At 39.4% G+C, this 23,898-nt stretch overlaps 1 protein-coding gene across 4 annotated transcripts in view; it reads left to right on the forward strand.

The window, feature by feature from the left end:
* The window catches only part of ablim3 (actin binding LIM protein family, member 3), a 316,208-nt gene that overhangs the window by 133,531 nt on the left and 158,779 nt on the right, over positions 1-23,898 (forward strand). For all 4 annotated transcript variants that reach the window (XM_059650745.1, XM_059650743.1, XM_059650744.1 and 1 more), the window contains 2 exons: positions 7,763-7,946; positions 19,688-19,803. In XM_059650745.1, coding sequence (XP_059506728.1) covers positions 7,763-7,946; positions 19,688-19,803 — 300 coding nt within the window. The remainder of the gene's footprint in view (positions 1-7,762; positions 7,947-19,687; positions 19,804-23,898) is intronic.

The following is a 23,898-nucleotide window of genomic DNA, read 5'->3' on the forward strand; positions in this document are numbered from 1 at the left end:
ACAAGGCACACCTACAAATGAGAGAATAATCTGGTAAAGCTGCAGAACTACAAACATGCTAAACAGTAGAAGCAGTATATGCAATACTCATTGCTAAGTAATCACTCAATAAACAGATCCAATAAAAGCTCTGTAGTCCTGCAAAATCCAGCTGTGAAGGGTGGTGAACAACTAACTAACTAACTAACTAACTAACTAACTAACTAACTAACTAACTAACTAACTAACTAACAGAGAAGGCTGCATATACATCTCCATTCTTAGTGATAGAGCAACCCAGTCCAACAGGTTAAGTATTTGTAGTCATTATGAACCACCAGTGCTGATTGGATGATCCGTAACAGTCTTGTTGTTAACCCCAGCATCATAGATTCCAGGCATCACTCAGTTTTATTCACTTCACCTAACAGCAAGAAAGAACTGAAGGCACTGGATATGGCAAAGCCTATGGTCTATGATAGTTTCTTGGCTGTAGTATTGAAGATATTCTCCAGAATTAACAAGCTGACCCAGTACATCTACAGCTTGGGCATCTAACCAACAATGAGGGCATTTGCCCAGATGTTTGCAGTCCATAGAAATTGGGATAAATCCACATTGGCCAAGTACTGCTCTATCAGTCTACTTTTGACCATCAGCTGTATGAAAGTGAGATAACAAGGTGTAGAGCCGGATGAACACAGCAGGCCAAGCAGCATCTTAGGAGCAAGAGGGCTGATGTGTCGGGCCTAGACCCTAGGCCCGAAACGTCAGCTTTCCTGCTCCTAAGATGCTGCTTGGCCTGCTGTGTTCATCTGGCTCTATACCTTGTTGTCTCGGATTCTCCAGCATCTGCAGTTCCTATTATCAGCTGTATGAAAGCAGTTGTCTATAGTGTTATCAAGTTGCCAATCCAGCCTCCCCATCAGCGATAGCTCAGTCACCCTATTCTCCCACAATCCTGAGAACTTCTTTCTCAACAGAGGGGAGGACCTGATACAGGGAATTCTTCTGCCAATCTTCACTATTTCTTTTGGTTATAGATCTGTTTGTCCTACAGGAGAAAGTTGGGATTGAGTGACTTGACAAATTCCATGTGACTCTCTTGTCTTCACACAAGCCCATCACACATCCAGGCCCATCAAGATACACTAGGTTTCATCCAATTGTTCACCCACATGAAATATCACCTACTTTGGCCTCGATTGTGATGCAGCCCCAAGGCTGATCACACATTCACTCATGTAGCCAAGATGCACACTCACAAATATATAGCCTGATGCCCAGCTGAAAGACAATCTCATGCCACAATGACAATTATATAGGAAAATGGAAAGACATTTTTGACTATTTACTTCTGCTGGACCCAAAAATTTCAATGGGCCCCAGACAAACGTTCTCTGTAAGCTCTGCATGGCCATCTTGGTCGAGTGAGAAGGATTAATGTTGTCATTGATGGGGAAGAGCATCTCTCTGGTCTGGAGGAAAATTTAGAGGGAGTTATTGCTGAGCTGTGAGGCTGGTCTGATGCCTGCAAAACAATGAGGAAGGGGATTGGACATGGTGGAGATATCCATGGGCATTAAGATTAAAAAGCAATGGAAAAATGGGGGGAGATATTTGAGGGGGTCTGAGAGGGTGCACGGGACAAACACTTCATACTTTTGACAGAAATATGAACATAAAATGATGGGACCATGATGCAAAGCCTCCTTACTTATCCAGTTGACCCTTTTTATAGCCCACCTGGACCTACTGAACTGCGATCTGAAAGCTAGATCTTCCAGCAGAAACCCTCAACCAGAATTGCATGTGTTTCATGTGCCTGCAGTCGACACTTTAAATTTTCATGGGAGTCATATGATTACCAGCTCTCAATATGAAAGTAGAAATAATGCCCATTCTGGTTCTACCATTGCAAATGGTGCATTGGTATTAAATTCTACTGATAATGACTCATCCTGCTTCAGCTGGCATGTGATCCAGGAGATAATATTTCCAGTGAGCACCAGTAATCCTTATAGTGATGCTCAATACACGAGAAACACTTGGAAAGCAGTTCCACCATCTAAAGAAATTATGTCTTCAGCCACTTGGCCACCAGAGTAATTTTAGAGGATAGCTCATTTGCTTGTTGCCTTTGAGAAAAATGGCATCTTTGCGATTCACAAATGTAAAAACTAATTTATTATTTCAGGGAATTGTTCATTTGAAAGGTAAAGAGCTACCACTTCTTGTTATTTAGCTGTAAACTCTCCAGTCCCAGTATTCCTGAATTGACAGTTTAAACTAGAGGGATTGGATACCTCTTCCCGCCCCATGTATCTAACAGTGAATGAATCATTTCTTCCCTCCTGTTACAATCCAGCTGATGTTATTACTGGATCAGCCAGAACACAGACAGAATTCTGACTCGATAGGTCATTACACAACAGAAATGAAGATAGAGTAGTATAAACGAAACCATTTGCATATATGTTGAAAGGTTTTGAAAATACAATCCTATTAATCCCAACAATACAATCCTCAGTACAATACTCAAATGCATTTCTCTGTCCCACGTAGATTTGACTTAGTCATGGCCTCAGTTCCTGGTCATATGACACTGATAGCCCCTTCCTGTTTTGTCATATAATTGAGCTTAAACTTCCTCATCTTCATATAACCCCTCCAGGATTTAAACCAAATATTTCTGGTGTGGAACTTTGAAATGAGCCCCCCTTATATTGAAGTTACCTAATTTTAATAAGTCTCAACTACTTTCTCCCTGTCTCAGGAGAACCTGCTTTATATGTTCAGCTTCAGATTAGAACCCTGCAGAACTCCCAAGATTGAAATTTTAAAAATTTGTTTTTTAAGCAAAAATATTTCCCCAAAGTCTCCCAAAAAATTTCAGAATCCTCTATCTAAAAACTTAGTGTTCTACATTGTTTATCTTATTTGCACACAAATTCTCCCACTGTAAACTAAAGCCTATTACTACCCAGAGGTATCTCTGTTAGACTGATTTTTGAAAAATATTACCAAGGCCACAGAAATATCTACAAATTAGTCATTAAACTTATTCAGACATGTAGAAAACACATATGCCACTAGTTCAAATTCAAAAATCCAAACATAAAAATGAATGGTACAAGTATATGTCTATATATATCAAAAACCTGTGTCATACCTGCTGGTAAATATATTCTGTACGGAATACATTTTTCCAGATACCGACAAGTTTGTCATTTTAGGTTACAACACTATCAGTGTATGATAGTATAAGTGTTTTGAATTCATAATCAAGTCAAAATTAAAAGTGTTCAAGATGCTTTGGCTGTTTTCCCACAAAAACAATCCAAGACAACTTAAGAAAAGAACTGTTTTTGGCCTCTGGCTATTAATTTTGAGCATCTACTCTGTTTTATAACTCTCTGCCATAGATCAAATGGGCTGCAGTTATTGATTGCATTATGAATGCAATACTGTGATTAGTACAGGTTTCTCCCAGAATCAGAAGCAATATTGGAGAGTTAGTGATGAGTGCAAATGACCTTTTTCATGGAGTTGTTATTTTTAATGTGCCCTGTTCTCCTAGCAATATTGTTTTGCATTTAATTCCTTGATCTCAGAAATTGTGCTTTGACAACAATCCATTCATTACATTTAAAGCTTTAAAATAATAGCTACAAGGAATATAAACAATGAAAGGGTGTTACACAACACGAATTTTGATACCACAAATGCATTTTCCTGTAAACTGCCTTCAGTATCTTTTGGCTATTGAATTATTATGGACATAATTGTTCCCATCACTTAGACCACCTATTCTTGCCTCTGTAAAATCACCAGTTTTAGCTCGTCTTCTGCTAAAACCCTCACTCACACCTTTATTTCCTCTTAAAAACTTGAACTACTGCAATGCACTCAGTGTTGGTCTCCATATTCTACCTTGCACAAGCCTGGAGATCATCTAAAATTCTGTTGCCAGTGTCTTTGCTTGCAGCAAATCCCTTTCCTCATCACTCTATTCTCTCTCTAACCTACAGTGTCACTTGCTCAAGCAATGCATTGATATTTATATCCTGTTCTTGGATTTCAAGTCCCTCCATGGCCTCACTGCTCCCTATTTCTGTCACCTTTGCTGGTTCCACAAACATATGTGATGCCTGTCCTCCTCCAAAACTGGCTTCTTATGCCTGAATTCCTAATTATTATTTCTGAACCATTGTTGGTCACGCTTTCAATTTCCTAGTTTAAAAAAAACTTCTGGAATACTCTTCCTAACCCAAAATGTTGACTCTGCTTACGGATACTGTCAGACCCCTACACCCTGGGAAAAAGCCTCATACTGTCCACTCTATCCATGCTATTCACAATCTTATAAACTTCTATCAGATTGCCCCTCAACCATCTGCATTCCAGTGAAAACAAACCCAGTCCATCTTCATAGTTAAAACCCCTCATACCAGACATCATCCTGATAAACCTTTTCTATACCCTGTCCAAAGCGTGTACATCCTTCTGGTAGTGCAGTGACCAGAATTGCATACAATATTCCAAGTGTACCCAAACTAAAGTTCTATACTTGTCTATCTTCTAACTTGTCTATCCTTATACTCAATGCCCCTTCCAATGAAGGCAATCATGTCTTTGGCCTTTTTTACTACCTTATCTACCTGTGCTGCCATCTTCAGTGATCTGTGGACCTGCACACCCAGATCCATCTGCATGTCAATACTTGTGCAGTTCTGCCATTCATTTATAATTTCTAACTGTACTTGACCTTCCAAAATGCATTGCCTTACATTTGTCTAGATTAAATCCCATCTGCCATTTTTCTGCCCATGCCTCCACCTGATCTATATCCTGCTGTATCCTCTGACAATCTACCTTACTATTTGCAACTCCACCAATGTTTGTATTGTCCACAAACTTACTGATCGGACCAGCCATGTTTTCCTTCACATCATTTACGTAGACCACAAACAACAGAGGCCCCAGTATTGATCCCCATGAAACAACACTTCATTCTGAAAAGCATCCTCCCACTGCTTCCCTCTGTCTCCTATGACTAAGCAAGTTCTGTATCCATCTTGCCAGCTCACTCCTGATACCATATGGCTTCACCTTTTTTACGAGCCTGCCATGAGGGACCTTATTGAAGGTTTTACAGAAATCTATGTAGTCAACATCAATCATCTTCATCACCTCCTCAAAAAACTTGATCAATTTAGTGAGGCACAACCTCCCCCGTACAAATCCATGCTGTTTATCGCTAATCAGTCTGTTTCTTTCTAAATGCCAATAGATCTTGTCCCTGAGAAATTTTTCCAATAATTTCCCTACCACTGATGTGAGACTCTCAGGTCTATAATTTCAAGGATTATCCCTGTTACCCTTTTTAAACAATAGGACAACATTAGGGGCAGCACCATGGCTCAGTGGTTGACAATGCTGCCTCACACCGCCAGGGACCTGGTTCAATTCCACCCACAGGCGACTGTCTGTGTGGAGTTTGCAAATTCTCCCCGTGTCTGCATGGGTTTCCTCCAGGTGCTCCAGTTTCCTCCCACAGTCCAAAGGTGTGCAGATTAGGTGGATTGGCCATGCTAAATTACCCCTAGTGTTCAGGGATGTGTACATTAGATGGGTTATAGGGAGATGGGTCTGTGTGGAATGTTCCAGTGATCAGTGTGGACTTGTTGGGTGAAGGGCCTGTTTCTACACTGTAGGGATTCTATGATTCTATGATTGGGTATTCTCCAGTTCTCTTGGACCTCATCTGTGGCAATCCTCCAGCAATTTGTTCCCTTGCCTCCCTCAATATTCTGGGATAAATCCCATCAGGATCTGGTGACTTATCTATCTTAATAGTTTTTAAGAAGCACATCCACACTTCCTTTTCAATAGCAACTTAGCTTAGAAAGTCAACATTCCCTTTCCCAAGATCATCCTGCACCAATTCCTTCTGTTTGGTGAATACCAATACAAAGTATTCATTTAAAGTTTCAGTCAAGTCTTCTGGGTCCATACATACTTCCCTCCTTTGTCCTCAATTGGACCAATCCTTTCCCTGGTTACCCTCTTGCTTTTTATATATGTATATAAAGCCTTCAGATTCTCCTTAATTCTGTTTGCAAATGACTTTTTATCACCCCTTTATTCCTTCTAATTCCTTGCTAAAGTTCTTTTCTACTTTCCTTATATTCTTCTAGGGCTTTGGTAGTTCCCATCCTCTTAGACTTTACGTATGCTTCCTTTTCCTTTTTTGATAAAGGTCATAACATCCCTCGTCATCCAGGGCTCATGTAACTTGCTGTACCAATCGTCCACTCTCACAGGAATGTGCTGCTCCTGAACTCTTAGTAACTGCCATTTGAAATACTCCCACATGTCCAATGTGGATCTACCCTCAAACAGCTAACCGCGATCAACACTCTCCAGTTCCTGTCTTATATTGTTGTAGTTTGACTTGTCCCGATTTAACACCTTCACCCAAGGACTGCTGTTATCTTTATCCATATATTGTTCAATCACAAGGCAGTGAGGGATCATTAGGTTATTGGTGGGTGCATGAATCCAATAGACTGGTTGTGATGATATATGCATTTAAGATGATATATATGATGATATATAAGAGGGATTTGTTATCTTGGTTCTCTTAAAGACAGGTGTTGTAAACCTGATGCTGATGTGTCTGCTCCATGGAAAGCAGAGTAAATAGCTTTGAGTTCTTTTCACATTAGACAAAAGAAGCATAAGTGGGTGGAGTCTGACTCACACAGACCCAGGGTTTTAGTTTTGATTTCAGTTGTTGAAGTTGGGATTTTTAGAGATTAAGCTGCTAGATATAGCTCTCTTGCTACTACTACAAAAGCTTGAGTTCTGTCTCTGCTACTAGATTCATTCTGTTGGTGTTCCTTGAGCTGGACTGGAGGAAGTAGCAAGTGAGGCAAACCTGTTTTGCTCAATTTGCCTTTGCCAAGGGTTTGTTTGTGGGATGCTGCTATGTTGGAACAGTTGATGAGTAGTAGTTAAATAAATATTATTTTCTCAAACATTTCAATAGAGTTAAAATTATACCAGTTCTATTTTTTTTTGTATTTTAACTGTTGTAAGAATAGCGTGTTTTGCTTGAAGCCTAATAGTTTGACCAATTGAATCACATCTGGAACATATTGCCTTTAATTGCCTTTAAAGAAGATAAAAATTAGGGCCTAGGATACCTCCTTAATATGCTTTAAGGAGGTTAGGCCTGGCCCGTAACATTGGATTGGTGATCAAAGTTAGATGTGTCCAAAAATAAGGTAGATCCAGTTGTGGGGAGGTTTCAGTGATTGCAAGGTTAAGGGGGTTCCATATGTGGAGTAGGTGGGTGAAAGATACAGGGTGTGTCTGGCAATGCAAAACATCTTTTTTTACATCGTAGTGCCATCATTATATTTGTTCACATACACACTATTTTGTGATATTATGTCATGTAACCAATAACTCTCTGTTGAATATGGTTAATTCTTTTTGATTTTCTTTTGAACTATCTTTATTGAAGAGACAAAATTTTAGATCAGTCCTTAAATTTCTAGTATTTAAAATTGTGACATTCAGCATGTCCTTTTTATACATGGGGTTTAGTTTGGGTTAAGTTGGGTCAAGTGTGCCAAAGAACAGTAACAAATCAACTTGTGCAATGGCAAGGTTTTATCAAAAACTTAATTTCAGTATTAAAGTAAACCACTAAGCTGCGATTTAGGGTACTGCGTTGAGCATATCAGTTGATATAATTATCACTGTTTTACAGTTTGCGGCTCTGACTTGGCACAAGCAAACTTCTTCTACAAAAATGGAGAATATATCTGCACATTGGATTATCAACGAATGTATGGAACTCGTTGTGACAGTTGTGGAGACTTCATTGGTGGAGAGGTGATCTCAGCTCTGGGGAGGACATTTCATCCAAAGTGCTTTGTCTGCACAGCCTGCAGGTAATTTGAAGAAGAAATTGATACTGAGCATGATTATAAAATTTCTTCAGTAGGATTAACAAGCTGCGTTTTTACAGCTTGACAGTCCAAATAAGAAAGAAGGTCTGAATATTAACAATTTAAAACCAATATTAAACAATACTTAAGTGTTATAGTTAGATCCTATCTGCCCCTTCGCTTTACATTCTATGGCCTAGTATTTCCTCATAACTTCTTCCAATTCTAACCAAATTGGAAGCAACCTGTTAACTGGCAGAATGGAAACAACCCAACGACAATGATGTTGCATCCTTAGGAGAAGCTTGTGTTTCTGTTGAGAAAGTGGTGGACAGCTGTCTCCCTAAATTCTGCCACCTGATTGCTGGTCATGTGGATCAGCATACTGACAGGAGTCGCTTTTAGTCTGCCAGGAATTTGTGATATAGAGTTTGGAGGTCACTGGTAGTGTTGTATATGCCCTAGTGTTTTTGTCCAAATTGTGCTGCAACATGTCAGTAGCTGCCTACCTGCCAAAGCGCACTGTCCTCCCTATCATGTTTTAAATGCATCTCTGTCATTTCTAGCATTCCTGCAGCCTTTGGAGCGACAGAATATGCTGCAACAATTTTCCAAACTCAGACAACTTACACTATCTTCCCTAACGAGGTGGGGTTCCTATTGATTATCAATGCTTCCCCTGCTTCATGAGAGTTTTCACTAGTTATTTTGGCTGGTAGTGCTTCAGAATCACCAACTGAAACCCTCCCATGCACCAAATGCTGAAAGCTCCTAATTCATGTGCGTATTTACCGATTTTAATCAACCCATTTCAGACAGTTTTCAGAGACAACTAGGAATTGAGTTTCATAGAAGTGATTGGTTCATAGAATTCCTACAGTGCAGCAGCAGATCATTTGGCCCATCCAGTATACAACTGACACTCTAAAGAGCATCCCACTCAGACCCAAACCTATACCTTATCCCTGTAACCCAACATTTCCCATGGCTAATCCACCTAACCTTCACATCCATTGATACTATGGATAATTTAGCATGGCCAATCCACTCAACCTGCAAATCTTTGGACTGTGGGAAGAAACTGGATCACCCAGAGGAAACCCACAGAGACATGGAGAGAAGTTGCAAATTCTACACAGATTCCCCTAAGGGTGGAATCACACCTGGGTCCCTGGGGTTGCAAGGCAGCAGTGCTAACCACTGAGACACTGTGCCATCCCAGAGTCATCCATATAACCCAAATTACCATCCAGTCTTATTTATGAACAGGCAAGTGACTTATCAATAAAGTATAACATCCTATCTAGTGTACTTAGACTCTGTACTTCCTCGCAAATCATCAAATGTCACAACTCTTAATTATTGCATCCAGTGCTTCACACACTTTTTCCTTGTACTCATTATATTCTTTGTAGTTTGTGGGTGCAGCTGCTATTGCATTGGTACAGTGAGTACTGAGAACATTGCCCTATTTTGAGACTGTACTGTCACTAGTTATGTGCAATGTAATATATTTACATTTTGCCACTACATATAGAAGACTAAACATAACATCTGTGCAAATCATAGAACATTCCATGACAATGACACTTTTAGTGGTTCACTGCTATTTTCACAAGTCCAATGTTCCTCCCAAACAAAAAGCGTCAGAAGTTTCAGGTCGTTGAGGCAAACCACCTGTTGCTTACTGTGATCTTTTTGTTATGAGTTTTGGTTTTAAACACGAGAGCAGTAAGGATTGAAATACAAGAGTTCCGTCCTCCACCTCCTATTAGAAGTGTGAAAAGATTATTATTTGCAATTGCATCATGATTAGCCATTACTTTTTTCATCATCACCAATAAAATTGTATACATTTTAACTGACATTTAGGAGTGTATAATTTAATCAACACATTGGAAAAATAGTTATAGTATCAAGCCCTGGGCACATCAGCAACATGAGAGGGCAGCATCATGTAAATCAACAAGCTGTTTTCTCAGAAGTTTGTGAAAACAAAGATGAGTAAGGATCTTTATCTTCTAATCATTAGCTCAGCAACAATAACTTATAAATGGAACTGTATGCGGTATAGTACAATAGTAGCACTTACTGATTAACTAGATAGTTGCAAAGATAGCTATCAAAAGAGATAATGACATATAAGCTCTGCAGAGATTCATTGTGGTGAAACACTGAGGTTGCTGCCCAGTGCAGCTGTTTGCTGATATAACACACAGAAAGCAGCAACAACAGGTGCACCTGTTTCCACAGGAACCAATTTAGCCCTATCACAGCGACAGTTACATAGCACTGAATGAGGCAATGCAATTTAAGCACAAAGTCAGTGTGGTTCATTAGAGATGCAGAGTGGAATTTATTAAGAGCACCTCAGATCCCATGGGCGGAGCTGGAGGTGGGTGCCACTTCTGGTTCCATGTAGGGAACTGACACACACAAATTAAAATTAAAAGGTCTAATTACTCCACTGTGGAAGATGGTCATTGGTGGATCCTGTCATCGTGGTGATAAAGCAGCAGGCCTGAAAGGGCCATAAAAGCTGGCTGTAAACACCCCATCGACTGCATAGGCTTAAAACAAAAATTCACTCCCATGACACGGGGCACCAGCCTACCATATTGAGGCTCCCTTTTATAGAATGATAGAGTCATACAACATGAAAATAGACTCTCACTGACCATATTCCCAAACCAAACTAGTTCCACTTGGCTGCATTTAGCCTACATCCCTCTAAATCTTTCCTATTCATGTACTTATCCAAATGTCTTTCAAATGTTGTAAATGTGCCTGCATCTACCACTTCTTCTGGCATTCCATACCATTTAGCATGCATTCAGGTTGCACTCGGTGTGGTAGCAGCTCCTTTATTGTGAAGGAAGCATGTTCTGAGATGCCATTCAGTCTTACTTGAATGTTCATATTTGTGCCCAGTTTTGTATCCTATGCTGTGGGACATGCCCGAACATGCACGTTCAGCTGGCCTTTCTTTCTATGTGTAATAAAGGGACTTGTCCAAAAATCACTCAATAGGGATGATTGAATGGTTTAAGGGCACTCAAGGCCCTGTAAGGCTGGTACAGGATCTGGATTTTTTTTTATCATGGTTTGATGATTGATTTATTTCCGATTCCACAGCAGAGTTACTCAGGACCAGAATTCACTTGCGAAAGTGTAGTTCAAAGGTTTGCTATCGTTTCTCTAGGTGACAGATGAAGTTTTGAGACGGAGGCTAGCAGATTTTGGGAAACATTTGGAACAGGCAACAGAGTTTTGGAAATGGCACCATTCGTCATTCAGGTGCCATACTCTTTGGTGAATAATGTGCATATTAGTTTATGGCTGGTTTGCCTTGCGCGTCTCTACACGACCCTCGCATTCTATAAAACCTCATGAACATTCATGGTTTCCTCCTCAACTTATCCAATGCATCCTCATCTAAGGAGGGATGCTGTTCCCTCCTCTCATTTCTGACCCAATAGGAAGGGATGTTGTGAACTACCCAGAGGTCTGTGACAATTTGTGGTATCCTGTGTGATGCATAATGCAAAGCCCCAAAAGGCCATGAAAACGTATCTTTGGCAAGCCAATGGTTTGCTCAGTGATCACTTATGTAAAGGCATGAGCTGCATTGTACCACCCTTCCATTGCACTGCAGAGATATCTCACTGCCACCATCCAGCATCATTGGGCATAGCTCTTGTCACCTCAGATCCATCAACCTGTATTGGGGCTTCAAAATCTTCTGAGACCTACAAGTTGTGCAAATTGTCATGAGAGCTGCCTGGGAAATCGGTACAGGCAAGCATGGTTCTTTGCCCGAGAGTGTATGTTCACAGTGAAAGCCCTCGCAGAGCCATTCAGCACAGAAACAAACCTTTTGGCCCAACCAGTCCACTTTGAACATAATTCCAAACCAAACTAGTTCCACCAGCCTGGTGTGGCCCATATCCCTCCAAATCTTTCTTATTTATGTCTTTAACCAAGTGTCTTTTAAACATTGGTTCATTCTGTGGTGCTCTAATGACTGCATGAGTGCAATTGATGGCCCCCAGCATTCTACAGAAATGAGGAATGGGCACTGAGGCGTTATCTGCTTGTCACTTGGCTGGCTTAATCTGTGGAATAATTGATTAACTCAGTTGAATTGGCCACTGTCTTTATGAACCTGTGTGTGGCAGACTAGGAATTGCCACACATGTGGTGCCTTGGATAAAACAGCTAATGATCAAACTGAGCTGTGCAGTGATATGGTTCCCATAAATTCACATAGCTCTACATTTTTCTGTAGGATCCCACATAGCTATATGACTGATTCCCGAGACAGCCTCCACCATCCCTGACATCACCTTGCCAACATTTGCAAGTAGTTGGTCCTCACTGACAATACAGTATGCAGAAGTGCCTGTCTTCTATTAATGCCTTCCCTTCCGATAGTAACTTCTGCTCTAGTTGACAGCGGCCCTCCTTTGTCACATTATGTTCTGATGTTCCTAAAACTGCAAAAATATTGGGTGTATCAGATCTACAGGGAATCCGCCAAAACAACTCTATGAAAAAGGCAGTCAGAGGTACGAGCAACAATGCCCACAGCATTTGTGCAGCTGCTAAGCAATGAGATGTTCAAAATTTCCAAATTTCTCCCACCCTCACATTGTCATCGACTTGGATCTGGACTTGTGCTAGCTTAACTATAAATTTGGAACAATGGTCTGCACAAGATCAAGAATCACCTTCCACATGGAACCTATCACCATCCACCCTCCTCCTGTAACTTGGAATTTGCATTGATCATCCTTGGTTCACCGAATATGCAACTTTCCTCCATTACCCTTGATCCTGTGGCTGTGCCATCTCTCCCTTTGGCTCTGTCCGTCTCACCATAGACAATTCTCCTCTTCTCCTAGACCCTTCCCTTATTAGCATTGATATGTCCTTGCAATCCACTGACATGTCCTTTGAGATCTTTCACTATTGCTGTGTCTGACTGGACTTGACACATTCCTTATTGAACTCCCCTGTTAAATTGTAACTTTCACGTGATAAACACTGTCCTCACTGTGACACTTGGGGGAGGCAATGACCCAATGGTATTATCACTGGACTGTTAATCCAGAGACCCAGATAACATTCTGGGATAACAAAGAGTGAAGCTGGATGAACACAGCAGGCCAAGCAGCGTCTCAGGAGCACAAAAGCTGACGTTTCGGGCCTAGACCCTTCATCAGAGACCTGGGTTCAAATCCTGCCATGGCTGATGGTGGAATTTGAATTTTTAAAAAATCAGGAATTAAGAATCTAATGATGATCATGAACTGATTGTTGGGAAAAACCCATTTCGTTCACTAAAGTTCCTTAAGGAAGAAAATTGCCATCCTTACCTGGCCTATGTGTGAGTCCAGACCCACAGCATTGTGGTTGATTCTGAACTGCTTTCTGTGCAATTAGGAATGGGCAATAAATGCTGCCTGGTCAGCGACATCTTCATCCCATGAATGAATAAAAAAAGCACGCAGGAACATTTAACTCCACCCTTTAAATTGTTCAGTTTGCATCTTCTAACTGCTTCCACAGTCTACTCCTGACCAAATCCAAGTTACCAGACCCTTCCTTTAGGACATTTCTGTATCCTGATGCCAGCTGGTATCTTTCTGGAACACCTCTGAACCCTACATATGTTGTTCCACCCTAACACCTCCCTTAGGCTGATTCACCCTTGACACCCCTGATCCTCCATCAAAGCTGGCACACTTTTGCTATCTTCACAGTACTGCAGTTTGGCATATCACCTTTAAAAAAACATCATAAGACAGAATGTACGATTCCCATACATTGCTGACTAAATCCTGAAGTTTTAAATTTTTCAGATTGTGAGTAGTTATGAGATACAAAAGCATTGAAAATGGGAACCTGCAACCAGACAGCTTGACTCCACTGTAACATTACTAACTTCATCTCTACATCTCGACATTGCATTGAGAAAGCGTGGTTTTGGCTCCTGTCTGTTGAAGTTCCCTTCACCTCCCATATTTCCTACTCCTGCAGTCGCCATTTAATACTACCCACAGTGTATGAATAAAAAAAAATTCTTGAATAGAATTTCAACATCAGCTATGCTTCTATATCTTGGAGTAACTCTTTTTACAATTGCATTGACCAAACAATCAACATTCAAACATTTTGATGGGATACAATCCTGACCACGAGCTCCTGAGGATAAAAGTATTGCACAGAATGTTGCTGTCTGAGGTCATGAAATCGTTCATGTCTAATATGATGCAAATTTCCCATTTAATTACAGATATCTAATTTATAACAGGCCATGGAATGAAAATAATTAAACAAACAATTTGAAAAATTCAAACATCTGCATTTCAGAAAATAGAAATGCACCCACTTGCGATTTAATGATTTTTTGAGCATTCAAATTAATTTACTTATATCTTTGAGAACAACATCTTGAGTGCAGTGATGTGGAGCTTCTGCATTCCTAATCTGTGTTACTGATGTATGTAAAACTCAATGCTATGACAAAAATGTTTCCCAGAAATAAACAAATCAGATGAAGAAATATTAACCTTAATTGTACTTATACATAACCAATTTGATACACTATTATGTTGTGAACTCTTAGCACAAATCTGAAAGAGCAGTGTTAAAAAGGATAGTGCAACTGCATCTGCTGAATTTAATCCATGATATTTCCAAGCTTGATTAAGCTGGACTAAATGATATTTATTTGGACAACAGCATTTTAATTAGAACTAATTTAGCCTTGTTTAGGATTCAGAACAGCCTCTCCCATTAAAAGTGACAACAGATCCTCATGGGCTCTCTCACGCATAACACTACTTTGTTTGTCTCAGAAAAACTTTATGCGGAAGCTAATGTCAGCAAAGGGAGCCAATGTTTTGTTCTCTTTCTTCTAGTTGATAGAGTACAATGATGTGCTGCCAGATTTCAGAATGACTTAACTACCGTATCTAATCATTTCTTAGAGGAACAACATGAAATAAAAAAAAGAAATTTGAAAGAATTGAATTGTAAATTGCTTTAATTTTGAATGCCGTAAGAATAAGAATTTAAGAATGTAAAGGCAGCAAATTTCAAATTCATAAGAGGCAAATGGTCTTTGCACCAAAATCTATCATAAGAGTAACAGAAGCAGAGTATTGATTATTTGAAGTGGTCTGTGAACTTTGAATGCCATTAGAGTATCACTAAGACTTTAAAAAGCCTGAGAATGTAAGGCGATATGGAATGCAGATTGGGAAGGTGTTGGATGGAGCTTTTGCTTTGCCTACCTGATGGCTTTGGCAGGAAGTCCAATTATATTTGTTGACTGGGTCTGATATGCATGCAATGAGTAAGCTGCCAATGCTAATCATCCAAATCTTTTCAGATGCTGACAGGACAAATATTTACTTTAGGAGTAAGTATTCAAAAAGGAATGCTAGAAGGTTGAGGGATTAACTATACCAGTGTAAAAGATTTTAACAATACAGCATTCCATGAACAACATTGTGCTTTAATGAGATGAAACTATGGAAGCTTTAAGCCTCCAATCTCTTAAATAAAGATTAGAAGTAACTACTAGTAAGCAAAATTTAACTCTTTTCTCTTGATCACCTGTTGATTCATCTGTAAAAATTGACTTGCATATGTTGTTTTAACAAAGGTGTCACTAGATGCACATTACATTACAAGGTTTCTGATATCTATAATTCAGGCTTAAGACATTGCATTGTACTTTAAAGTCAGTTTAATTCATTTTAAAAACTTTTGCCTCGTGTTAGTAAAATTAAAAGTTTTTATCTTTTAAGAATCAGACACTGTAGCTATTGTCAGTTTGCTACTTTTGAATCATCTGTCATGACAGAAGATCCAACATCCAGCTAAAATTGGGCTGCAACTATTTTTATTTTCAATTGAGGAAGTCTTTGAAATTTGGATGATGTCTTGTTGGTGCTTAATGCCTCAAATACAGATCTGTACAGCTGTCTGTATTCATAGAAGCTAATTCTGTTGATTATGCAAATTCCCTGAAGTCCAAAGCTGCTGGTTGGTCTTCAGTTACTTTTCCAAATATTTGTTGCTCATAATACCACAACTCTTACTTAAAAATGGCCATTGCTGCCAGCCAGGATGGGATTTTGCATCCAACACATATTTTACCCGTTGTGGCAGTTCTTATGTTAGCTCCTGTATCATAAGAAACTAGGCACAATTTATTACTATTTTGAAGTCTCCAACATAAATTTATTAGAGCCATTATTACGTACAAGCATTACATTCACCTATAACTAAGTGCCTTAGTTAATGTTGAGCAATTTGATTATTACAGAACAGCATACTTTCAACAACCCGTGGTGCTTCACATGATCCCAGGTTAATTGGAGTCTGAGTCATTTATTCACTCGGGTCAAACACTATGATTCAATGATGATATAATAAACATAATGCATAAAAATATATTGACGTACCAACCTTGAGACATAATGCACACAGGATTAGCTTTCAGCATTATCTGACAGCAGCTACGGATCCCTTTTAAATAACAAGGAATGTTTTAAACTGCATTAAGTTTTGAGGAAGTAGCTATGGCAGTGCTGATTGAGACTTGAGATAACTTAGTGTGAAGCTGGAGGAACTCAGCAGATCAGGCAGCATCAGATCTGATGCCAGGATGGGACTGTTTCTGGGGTAAGAGTGCCAGCTGACTATATCGAGGTTCATCAAGATCAGTTAGGAATGAGACAGTCTTCAGCAATAAGTTAGCAGGAATATGTTGGCCCATTTTATTCCCTCTCATGACCACTCTCAGTTCTAAACAGGGTTAAAGAAAGACAAAAGAATTAGCCAAATGACTCCAGAATGATCACTAAGGGAAAGCTGCTAACAGGAAAGTGTAAGATTGAAATAGATTCCAGGACTCAGATCATTGAAGTAAAAAACAAAATAGAGAAACTAATGTATTTAATATTTACCTCAGGATAGTGGTGGGATGGGGTGACAGAGGGACAAAGGAGGAGTAAAACACTAAAAGATAAATTAAGAGAAATTCTTTATGAAATCAAAAACTTGTTGACAGGTTTGAGATGGTGAAATCCTAAAGGAATGATTTTGCCAAGTTTCACAAAATTAGGGAATAGGAATAGATTACTACTTTGTAGAGTTAGTGTGTTGCCTAAAGAGAAGCATCTGTTTTTGATAGAGGAGGATTCCAAACCAATTTAATTCAACTTACAGTCCAGCAGATGATATGTTCACGCATTTGCAGATGTTTTCATTTCATGTTAGTTTCAGAAAATGTAATTATTTAAATCCTGATCCTTCATTACTGAAAATTTTGAGTGGTACTCCCAGAAATTAAAGTTATGTCTTGTTACTACAAATTAATTTTGGAGCTAGTGGTTGATATCATTCAAAAATAAGAATTTCCTTCCATAGCAATTTATCACGTTAAAGACCTCTTTTTCAATGTCAGCAGGTGTCTTCTTATATTATGTAATATTTAATTAATAAAGATGCCCCTTTCTCCAGGATGGTGTTTACAACGATTTCTAAGAGCTAATGTGTTCAGAATGTGATCCTATTAATAGGAATTGGTTCAATACATCAAAATGAGAGAATAAACACCTAGTGAAGGCAAGTAAATGGCTATTGGTAGAAGTGCAAAGTACTTGAGAATGGAGATGAAGAAAAGATGTATTTTCTAATGGATGGTCAATCTGCAAAACCAGATTCATGCTCAGGGAATAAGTTAGAGTATGGGTTCGGTCTCACTGCTACTTTTCGTTTTGGTGTTTTAATGCTTAAACACTATTGACATTGAAATACAATCATGTGAAATGCCTGTCCGAGTCTTCCTTGGCTTCTACCATGATGCACACATCTCAAAGGTTTGTATCTTGAACTTCACTTTGATGAAGGCTTCATGTTGAACACATTGGCGCGTTATACATTTGAAACATGGTCCCAGACATGGTGAGTTTCCAGTGATGAAATTTAAAAGAAGATCAGCTGTGCAGCTGTGAGCTATGACTGAAAAAAGACTAAAAAGAAAGTGTAAATGCAGCTCAAGTTAAAATGGCTCAAGCTTTTCCCCAACAGCGCCTGTTCAAATTACTGGAAATATGAGGCCAAACTGACAATTTTTCCATGAACAATGGCAGAATTATACAAGAGCTACAGATATTTTTAAGTAGATTACAACAAGTAACAGTCCTTGAGTCATAGAGTCCATACAACACAAAAAGGGTCACTTGATTTTAACCACTGTTTGAAAGAGACTTTCAATATATTCCACCTTAATTCATAGTTTGCTTTCTTATTAGAAGTAGCTTCCCTGTTCCTTGTTACATTGGCATTTACTGTCAGTTTGAAAACACAACTTTTCTGCCATTAATTCCTTAAAATTCTTCTGTAGGCAATCATTTGTCGTTGTGGCATAAAGCAGCCAGTTATCAGGCAGTTGCTAAAACAGTTTTGTTTATTTAGCTTTGACTCCTTTTCCCAAACTGGCCAATTGCTTTCAATTCCTGCCTGACAGTTTGTCTTTGTCCCTTAACAGTTGATTCTATTCAGAGCTAGTGCTACATCTTTCAATCCATGAGAAGTATTTATTAAAGTTATTAAAGTTCTGAAGTTTACACGATCACGCCAGTACAAAGACTAAAATCATGCTGCACACAAACTATTCTCCAGTTAATAGTAAAGCAGCAGAAGCCAGAAGTAGGAACAAGTGTGAGTGAAAAAAATCAAAGTGAAACAGTAGAAAGCTAATTTTTTTTCGACAAGACCGCTGGAACATTGAGAGAGTCGAGTATTAGAAAGCCAGACAGGGTACAAACTTCCAATTCTTTCAACAAAAACCAGCCCAAGTAGCAATTTGGGACCTGCACAGAATAGTCGTCACCTCAATCGTATGCAATGGAAGTGAGTGATCAGAAGTACCAAATGAACTGAAGATACCTACACCTAACTGAGTAACATGTTCCTCAACTGCAGAAAGAGGTGGACGCACCACCCATTCAGATCATATATCAACCATCCAACCCAGAGGTCCACAGAAGCCTAATCACAGAAATGAAACAACAACGTCAACAAACACAATAGACATAAACATCACTGAGAGGTACAATCAGTGAAACCAACATGTACAAATGCTGTTAAGACACCAGCACAATTTAATAACAATGTGTACAATGCATAGGTAGAAACTGATGAAAAAGAATGAACTGCTGAGGCATGGGAATAGTAGTGTATATAGTTGGAAAAAATGGGTAACCATACCACATGGCCTGATATTTGAATTGAAATATAATCATGTCCAAATATTTGACTTAGTCTGACTTAGTTATATAGCCTTTGGTGCTATAGGCAGACATCTTAAGCTTCACTTCAATAACATCCTGTATCGAACACACCACAATCTTATACCTTTAAAAAATCTCAATTAACCTCAGTCAGGTAAATGCAGCTACAATATTGAGTGTTTTTATTGAAAACAAGCTTAGACAAGCATTATGTGTTAATTGAACACATTGGACACGTAGGAATACAAGAGCAAACAATTATTAAACAACATATATTCATGGTTAGAAAGCAGCTGCCATTCTTCAGTCTGCCTATCAATGTGGCTAACTTGGAATTTGTTGTAAATAATTATATTTTAAAGAATGTGAAAGAGTGATGGTTAGACCGTTGCACATATTTTGTTCAAAATGCTCATTATTCCCCTTTAGAAAACCATTCCCAGTTGGAGACCGTGTTACTTTCAGTGGGAAAGATTGTGTATGCCAGCAATGCTCTCACACATTGATGACTGCTTCTGAGCCGATAAAGATTCATGGACCCAGTCGTAAGTATCATTGTTTTTCATTCTTACTGGTTTAATTTCCTTTGTGTGTTTAGATCATTCCTGTTTGCAGCCTCACTTATCTTTCTCTTCTGCCTTTCAATCCCCATTCGAAACTTAATTCAGTCTTTTTTATTATACAAAACAGTTAATTCAGGGAATAATTATGTCTTAAATTTCTCAAAACTGATATTAACACATTGCAAGCTAATTTCAACATGTAGAGCTGCCCTTTAAGATGACAAGTAACATAACAAGTCTCATTTTGAAGCTAAAATACAGTTTATGGTGAATAACACTTGGCAGTTTGTTACAGTTTATAGACCATTTGGCTGTCTTGATAGGTGGTCTGTGCCTTTGGGTAAAGAGACTATGTTACAAATGCTTGCAGGAAAGGATTTCCGACCCTCTCTCTGCAACCTGGAAAATATCAGAGCTGCTACATCTGCTTTTCTGTTTGGGACACATATCCCCCACATGTGTTCTACCCAACTTTGTTGTGGGAATGCAGTATTCTCAATATGCATCAGATTTAAACCAGCAAAGCTACATACACTTGTCTGTATGTTCCAAGAGTATACTTGAAGAGATGTCAGCCTGGATCTTCACTCCCGGCTCCAGTAGCAGGGAAATTAATCAGTTTTCTGTGCTTACCATGAGTGAAACTCAACTGAATAATGGGATAACAAGGTGTAGAGCTGGATGAAGGGTCTAGGCCCAAAACGTCAGCTTTCCTGCTCCTCTGATGCTGCTTGGCCTGCTGTGTTCATCCAGCAATACAACTTGTTATCTCAGATTCTCCAGCATCTGCAGTTCCTACTATCTCTGAATGGTGGGATCTTGGTTTAGGTGAAGGAGGTGGATTTCGAGCTGTATTTGGGGTGGGGTCAGGCCTGCTAACAATGGGCACAGATCAGAAGTTACTACAGGGGTTCCTGAATGCCGAGACAGCCTTTTTAAAAGGTAAACGAGATGACCTTTGATTCTCTGTGAATTCATCCTGCTGTTTTGTTATGCATAAGGCTGTCCAGCCAATGCCATCCTTTCTCCCTACTCCTAATCCACATGCCCCATCGATATTAACCTATGCCACATTATGCCCTCACCACCAATAGCCCTTTTAAAATTCAAAGCCAAACCAAGTTAAACTGTCTATGTTAAGTTCAGGTTTATCTCATGCTTGAGTCAAGAATCACTCATTTGCCCTACTGTGGGAGAAATGGCATTGAACTTCTAGATCCAGTCCCACCGTAAACTCTGAAAGAATCTAGGTTAATACAATTGTGTCTTCTGGGATTCTAATTGATCATGGTTTTGGCGATTCTTGCATTTTGCCCAGAATGGTTAACTAAGAGCACAATACCAGAAATCAAAAGATGTGAAGGCTAGGTGGATTGGCCGTCCTAAATTGCCTGTAGTGTTCAGGGATGTGTAAATTAGGTGGGTTATATGGGGATGGGTCTGGGTGGGATGCTCTGAGGGTCGGTGTGGACTTGTTGGGCTGAAGGGCTTATTTCCACACTGTAGGGATTCTATATTTCTATGATTTATGAAAGTGTCTACAACATCTTGTACCTTTTAACATAATGAAATATCTCAAGATGTTTCACAGAAAGATTACAAAGCAAAATTTGACACCAAATTATATAAAATGACATGATCAAAACTTAATCAAAGTAGCAAATTTCAGAGAGTATCTTAAAGGAGGTAAGAGAGCTCGCACATGGAAAGGTTTAGAAAAGGAATTTCTAAACACCTGGGAAACTGAAGATATCACCACAATGGGTAAGGCAATTAAAATCAGGGCCTCTCAAGAGGACAAAATTAGATGAGTTCAGTTATCTTGGAGGGCTATGACATTGCAGGAAGTATCAAAGATGAGAAGAGCAGAGGCCATGCTTGGTTTTGAAAATAAGGATACGAGTTGTAAAATCAAAGCATTTCTTAAGAAGTTGGTCATTAGTACATTAGAATCGCTAAGTCACGATGTGTCAAAGGTATGGATAGTGGTTTCAGTAGCACATGAGCTAAGTTGGGCACTACTGGGAAATGCTACTGAGGTAGATCTAGGTACTGGTCATAATGGCACAGATACATGGTCAGCTCATTGCAGCTCACCTCAGGATCAAATATAAACTAACAACTGTGCAAACTGGATCAGCCTCAGACAAATAGTAGGGAGAGAGGGATGGAATCAATAGTTTGGGAACAGTACAGAGTGAGGATCAAATGCAAACTGATCAGTCTTCCTTGTGTTTGATTGGTGGAAATCTCTGATTGTCCAGACTTCAAACAAGATAACTTATACTTTAGCAATAGTTGAGGAGCCAAGAAGTGAGTGACAACGTGCAATGGAATACAACTTTGACCATAGACTTCCATAGACCCTATTCAGACAGGAGGCGGGATATGAATGTAACAATAAAGGACAAAATTTAGGATCATACCATCATTGTAGAAAACATGGCAGTCAGGTCCACTTAATAGTGGGAGAGGCCCTGTGTTATTCTGGCAACAGTGGGAAGACTTCTCACCAATTAAATGTGAGATTGAAGTAACCTGTTTGCAAAATTAGCTTGATCATGTTGGGATATTGATTAGGCTCATTAATAAGCCAATTGACATCCATTTCCCTTGAGCCCACGAGAATTTAATTGGATTGCCTGTGGGCTCATGGGGAATGAACCTGCAGACAGGGACCCAACATCAAAAAAATGTGAGACACTGAAAGCAGTCCCCTGACCCCTTGCTCTCATCTCCAATTGTCTTGACACCTTCCCTCCATGGTCCGGTCCTACTCCATTATGCTGCTTCTGGGAACTCAGCGATGATGAAATTCTTGGAGCATTTTCAGCAGCTGACACCAAGCAAGGAAGCACCACCAGCAATGGAGAGCTGGTGGCCAATGATTGACCTGAAGTTCTTAATGGATATGATTCCTAAAATCCTGGGAAGGCTTGACACTGGCCACTTAGGTGCCTGACGACACTTAACTTTATTGGGCCTCCCACAGGGAAGCAATGCGGTGTTTTCAAATTGCAAATATTGATCTTTGCCCTAAATTTGCAATTCTGCATTCTACTGAATTGGCCTTCTGTGCGTCAACCTACAAGTGATAGTTGTGACGTATCAACATCATCCCTCCTCATTCTTTGCCTGTTGTTTTACAGCCCAGAATTGCTTATCCAGCTTCTTTAAGCAATTTTGAGCCTGCAAGCAATCATGTACAGATGGTGTAGATTTGTTTGTGGGGATTCTGCCAGCTATTCATGTTTCTGGGTTTTTATCACTGGGCAAGAAAATAACAAAAAAATGCCCGCTGCGCACCAAAGATAGAACTTAGTCTTCCTAAATTCAATTATTACTCTCATCGGCAGAAAAACTCCATGGAATGATGCCCTGAAAAATAGGCCTTCCCGACAACCCGTGACTGGCATTGCAGTCCTATATACACTCCTGTATAGACTTCCATTGTGCATACTGAGAAAAATAGAAACATAGATGTTTGTTATATGGGAGAAGCCATTTGGCCTATCATTTGCAAGTCAGCCCACTGTAAAAGTAATGGAAAATTAATCCAATTACTCACGGCTGTCCATATTGTTTCCCTAAAAATCTAATCTCATCTTTTTTTAAGTGTTCGCTGGCTCAACTGTTCCCTTTGGTCACCCCATGTGCTATCACCCAGAAACCTTCATAAAATCAGCAACGTGTCTGTCTAGACATAAATTTTCATCTCATTGAAAAGTCATTCAAGGTTTATTTGACCTTTCCATGACCTAATGGAATGAACAATTCTGACAAGTATTTGCTATGGGTGTGTTTCATTATTGGCATGAAATTGGAGTCAGTAGATTAGGTTAACTCCTCAGCAAAACCGCCTTTTGAGATCACCTCCCTTAACAAATGACAGACAAATTCCACACTTCGCCCAGGATGATCATCTTCAGTTTTAATATTTATTCCAAACTCCAGATAAACTGAACAAAAATGTCTACAGTGTAAACCAACTTTGCTGTGCATTCACAAAAGGGCCCACTTCTAGGTTTTCATTTTCTTCAATGAGCCTTCTATCCTTGACCCAGGGTTTACTTGCAC

Source organism: Stegostoma tigrinum, chromosome 13 (genome assembly GCF_030684315.1).
Source record: "Stegostoma tigrinum isolate sSteTig4 chromosome 13, sSteTig4.hap1, whole genome shotgun sequence".
NCBI classification, from domain to species: Eukaryota; Metazoa; Chordata; class Chondrichthyes; order Orectolobiformes; family Stegostomatidae; genus Stegostoma; species Stegostoma tigrinum.